At 52.2% G+C, this 5,262-nt stretch overlaps 1 protein-coding gene across 1 annotated transcript; it reads left to right on the top strand.

The window, feature by feature from the left end:
• Positions 1-1,995: 1,995 nt before the first annotated feature.
• CRYAB (crystallin alpha B) lies at positions 1,996-5,074 on the top strand. Its single transcript, XM_005427512.3, has 3 exons — positions 1,996-2,415; positions 3,331-3,453; positions 4,738-5,074. The coding sequence occupies exons 1-3, from the start codon at positions 2,218-2,220 to the stop codon at positions 4,930-4,932; spliced, it is 516 nt and encodes a 171-aa protein (XP_005427569.1). The 5' UTR covers positions 1,996-2,217; the 3' UTR covers positions 4,933-5,074.
• The last annotated feature ends 188 nt before the right edge of the window (positions 5,075-5,262 follow it).

Genomic DNA, 5,262 nt, shown 5'->3' with positions numbered 1-5,262 from the left:
GAGTGAGTGAGTGATAAAAAAGATGGACCAAAATAGCCCCACACAGGCCCCAGGACGCCGGGCCAGGGCAGCCTTTCTCCCTGCATTCCAGCAGGGAGGGCAGGGGACACCTCGGGGACCCTCTGAGGGTCCCTCCTGGAGCAGGGGGTGGGTGGGCAGCCCAGCACAGCCCGGATTCAGGGGCAGGACAGACCTCAGGCTCTGCTGCTCCAAAGCAAGGGCTCCTTGGGGTCCCTGGCACTGTAATTAGTGGCCCTGAGCCCCCGTGGGTGGCTGAGACACGTGGAGTGGTTTGTATGGTCAGGGAGCTGCCAGCCCTGTGCTGCTCTCCAAAAGCCTCCATCAGACCCAGAAGGAATCTGCTTATCTCTGGTTGCCACAGAGCTGGACAGCACTCCTTAGGAGAATGATGGGCTTTGTTAGTACCAGCCACAGCTGCAGAGCAGGAGGAATGAGTTCTTCATCTTCTGGGGATCCTCCCTGCTCCTCAGGGATGAGGCTTTGAGGGAGTGGGGAGCCACAAAGTGTGGAAGCAAACGTGGGCTAAAGGCAGCGATTCTTTCCAACAGCTGGATGAGATTGTTCAGCTCATGCAGCGAAGCCACTGCCCACACCCAGTGCCCACCGTGAGCTCGGGGCTCAAACCCCTCCTGTTCCCTACATGAGGAGCCTGATTTTCCCTGGAGCTGAGCTCAAATCTCCTGTTCCTTTAGTGGGGAAGGGCTGCAGGAGTGCAGCAGGGATCCGGGTCCCTCTGCTGCCACCTCCCCATCCTGAGCCCTGCTGGCTGCCCAGGCTCTTCCCTTGGCCAGGGATTGGCACAAGGCCATGGAGAAATGCTGGTGCCAGCCCTCACCAGTGAACCCAGGCTCTGAGCGTGGCCCAAGTCCCGCTTTACTGGGCAGGGCTGGTGGGCTGCTGGTGCTGCAGCCGGGGAGGAGTGCCCAGCTGAGCTCTGCACACCCTGAAACCAGAGATTTCCTTGAGCCCGGCAGTGTGGGAGAGCAGGTGCAGCGCTGCTGATGTAATGGGGACTTGGAGAGGGTATTTATGGCCTGGGCTGCTGCACAGAGCAAATCCTGCTCCCTATTCTTGCAGGCACGCCGAGAGGAAGAGGCTCAGAGCCTTTGGCAAAGGGCTGGCAGAGCTGGCAGCCCCTCTGAGCAGAAATTGTGCTTAAATTGCGAACTCCCACAGGCAGAGAAGCTCTTGCCCTTCAACAGTTGCTGGGCTGAACCCATTCCTGTGATTTGGGTTCACGGATGAGGCAGGAATTAAAGTAAATGCAGGGATTGTTGGGGGGAGAGCTGCAGGAAAGCAGGTGAGTGCAGGGGCAGGGGTGTTCTGCAGCCCTGGAGGCCCTGACCATGCCCAGGCTCTCTCTGGGGTCACAGCGTGGGGCTCTTCCCTCCAGAACAAAGTGGGGAAAAGACCAAGCAGAAGACCAGAGGTGCTGGTGGAGAGATCCATCCTTTATTCACACCGCGCCCTGCAACAGCCGCTACAACCAACCCCAGCGCCCCATAACAAGGGGAGGGGTGAGATGCCAACCCCCCTAAAACAAAACAAAACCCTAAAAACAAAACAAATTCTATCACAAATTCCTGCTCGGCCTCTCTCCGAGATCTACGCCCTGAAAAGCCATTGTTCCAAAATTGAACGACAGGAGTGCCCAACTCTGCAGCTGCAGGGCCAGGAGCCCAGCAGAGCCCTCCTGGCACCTTCCCTCACCCTCACTTTGGGGCTCCCCTTGCTGCCGGGACAGGCTCAGCCCTGCTGGGGGATGCTGAGCTCCTGGGAGCAAACAAGGGCCCCTTGTGCTGCTCCTCCCATCCAAAGATAGGAGCTGCATTGATCCCGCTGGCATCCAGGGCAGCTGGACCACGGGCCAAGCCTGCCCAGCACTGTGGATAAACAGCACGTGGGCAGCGGGGCGGGCACCAGCCACTCCAGCTTCTTGCTGCCCCATTGGGCTCCTCTTCCTCCTGTCCCCTTCCCCCTCCTCCTCCTCCTCCTCAGCAGCGCGCTCAAATCCCTCAGACAGCGACTGGGCACCGCCGAAGGGCCCAGCCCAGGAGTGGGACAATAAAATCCCTGACACCACTGTTCAAGAGGCCTCGGGGGGGTGGAAGGCCAGGCCAGCTGCACGCCTATAAAGCTGTCCCCGCTCCCAGCACTGCAGCACAGTTGTTTGCCAGGCTCCTCCAGCGCTCTCCAATGGATATCACCATCCACAACCCCCTGATCCGCAGACCTTTCTTCTCCTGGTTGGCACCCAGCCGGATCTTTGACCAGATTTTCGGGGAGCACCTGCCCGAGTCGGAGCTGCTCCCCGTTTCCCCCAGCTTCAGCCCCTTCCTGATGAGATCCCACATCCTTCGGATGCCCAGTTGGCTAGAGACAGGACTCTCTGAGGTAATCTTTGCTTCTTGGGGCTCTTTTTGGGCCCTGCTGGGGGCCCAGGAGAGCTGGGAGCGTGGAAGATGCTCCTAGGTGGGTTTTATTAGGAAAAGGGCTGGGGACAAAGGTGCTGTGTCTGCATTGATTGGGATGGAGCAAGTGCGGCCATAGTGATGGGGACAGAGCTCAGTGTGCATGGCAGCTCACCCTAGGAGCAGGCAGAGGAAAGGAGGAAGCCTAATTGCCCTAATTTCTCTAATTTCCCTAATTTCTCTAATTTCCCTGATTTCCCAGTCTGCTGCACCAAACTTTCAATCCCATCCCCATGAGAGAAGCAAAGAGCACAGGGGCAGTGGGGTCTTCATGCCAAGCAGTGCAGGAGCCCAAGGCTGCTGAGGGAAAAGGGGCCTATTTCAAACCATCACTGCCCTGAAAAACAGCATTTTAATAAAATCCAGGACCCAGAGGATCGTGGAGCAGACGCCTCCTCCCTCCAGGGGCTGAGCCAAGAGGCTTTTGCCTGTCCTGCAAGTCAACTCTCTCATTTACAAGGAGCTTGAGGAGCTATTCCAAGCAGAAGGAGTGAAAGTATTATTTTAATCCTTGCATAATGCCCCTCTTGATTTAATGCCCTGGCTCTGGCTGCCCAGTGGAACAGCCATAATAAAGAGCTCAGCTTGAAATCAAGAGTCAGTTTTAACCAATTCAGGTGGGGAATCTCAGATCCTGCAGTGATGGGCATTAGCACAAGGCCAGCAAGGGACAGAGCCACTCAGATCAGATCCCAAAATAAAGATCTGTGTGTGTGTAGAGACCAGCCTGAGTCTTGGCCTGCTGCATTGTTTTTTAAGCTGAAACCCTCACCTGCTCTTTTCTGAAGTCACCTCCTGCTATTGGTCTTTTCTGAAGTCACCTCCTGCTTTTTTGCAGATGCGACTGGATAAGGACAAATTCTATGTGAACCTGGATGTGAAGCATTTCTCCCCTGAGGAGCTGAAGGTGAAGGTGCTCGGGGACATGATCGAGATCCACGGCAAGCACGAGGAGCGCCAGGTACCCCCTGCTTTAACCCACCCCTGAGGGAACCCCCTCACCCCCGGGGACTGCAAACCAACCCCCTGCTCATCTCAAATATTTGTCATTATTTTTAATCAAGATGCTCCATGCAATCCCCCCCAAGCTGATCCCAGACAGGGCAGCAAGAGGGTGGAGGTTTATTGCTGCTGTTGCACGAACTGTGAACTGAACTGGAAAATCATCTGTGAAATGGGCATTTTTGGGCTTCCCCTCTTTCTGGGGAGAGGCCAGGAATGCAGGGAGGTGTCCAAAGGGCTAAAAAGTAACTAACAATCTAAAATTGTTAACTATCTAAAATTAACTAACAATCTAAAATTAACTGACAAGCTAAAAATTAACTAACAAGCTAAAAATTAAGTAACAATTAAGCCACATAAAAAATGAGAGCGTTGCCCTGCGTGTTACCTTTCCTAGGCCCAGCTATCATTTCCTAACCCTTAAAAGTTGTGTTCTGCTGTCATTCATCCCTCTCCCTGCTGGCTCTGGAGACCTGGGTGAACACCGGGCAGGCAGAAACGCAAAGCCATGCCCAGAGCTGGATGTGACAGCATTTTCCAGTCCCCAGAGTAGCTGTGTCCCTGGAATTGTCACCACTAGGAGCACAGAGTGTCACCAGCAGATGCAGCACTGGGGGCCTGTAATCCTGACACCATTTCTGGAACCCTTTTTTGGCTAAGAAGGCAACCAAACAGTAAACTCTGTGTGCCTGTATAGCGACGAGGGAGGGGAAAATGATGAGGACTCCATCTTATCCGAAGGCGGATAAATTACATTATTACACTACATTATATTACACTATATTTCTCTAATATAATAGTAAATATATAATAATTGCTATTATATTATAGTAATTATATATAATTACTATATATAATATATAATATATAATATATAATATATAATATATAATATATAATATATAATATATAATATATAATATATATATTATACATATATATAATATATATTATATATTATAAGTATTATAATCTTAATACTCTCCCCTTCCATGACTCTCCTTAGTGAGGCCCAACCCCTGAATTTATTCTGTATTCACTGAATCCCCTCAATTCAGTGGGCACCTCACACTGACTTTTCTCTAAAGTCTGGCTTAATAAAGCTGGACTAAATGTGGACAGCAGCAGACAACAGCAGACAAGTGAAAAAAATAATTATTAGTTGTGTATTTCTTACATATTCATCCTGAGGAGTTTTTTGCTCCAACACAGCCACGCTCAGGGAGGAGGAAGCAGCAAAAAGGGAGAGGCAGGATTATCAACCAGCTCATTCCATGCCATTAAGGACGATGTGGACCCTCTGACCATCACCTCCTCGCTGTCCCTGGACGGGGTTCTGACCGTCAGCGCTCCCCGCCGGCAGAGCGACGTCCCCGAGCCCAGCATCCCCATCACCCGCGAGGACAAACCCGCCATCGCAGGCGCCCAGAGGAAGTGAGGGGCTGCTCTGCTGTCCCCAAAGCCACCCCTGGAGGGACATTCCAGAGCTCTTCCCTCCGCCAGGTGCCGGCTGTGCTGAAGGGCTGCTGGTGTTATTTATGCTGAGTAAGTTTACTAACGAATAAAACCATGGAGAAGCAGTTTGGATTGGTTTGTTTCGGGGCTGGGTGGAGAAAGGTGGATAAAAGGTGCAGGGTAACATCATTTCTCGGGTGGCAGGCTGTGGTGGCGTTCGCAGGGGTCACAGGACGAGGAAGAGATGAGAATCTTGACTCCATGTTTCAGAAGGCTGATTTATTATTTTATGATCTATATTATATTAAAAGAA

The sequence above is a fragment of the Geospiza fortis genome, unplaced genomic scaffold, assembly GCF_000277835.1.
Source record: "Geospiza fortis unplaced genomic scaffold, GeoFor_1.0 scaffold183, whole genome shotgun sequence".
In the NCBI taxonomy this organism is placed as follows: Eukaryota; Metazoa; Chordata; class Aves; order Passeriformes; family Thraupidae; genus Geospiza; species Geospiza fortis.
The sequence above is the reverse complement of the archived record's forward strand: the minus strand, read 5'-3'. Positions and strand labels throughout refer to the sequence as shown.

Coding starts and splice junctions, on each gene's coding strand:
- CRYAB (XM_005427512.3), top strand. CDS start 2,218: ATGGATATCACCATCCACAACCCCCTGATCCGCAGACCTTTCTTCTCC. Junction 2,416..3,330: donor TAGAGACAGGACTCTCTGAG/GTAATCTTTGCT, acceptor GCTTTTTTGCAG/ATGCGACTGGATAAGGACAA. Junction 3,454..4,737: donor GCAAGCACGAGGAGCGCCAG/GTACCCCCTGCT, acceptor AGCAGCAAAAAG/GGAGAGGCAGGATTATCAAC.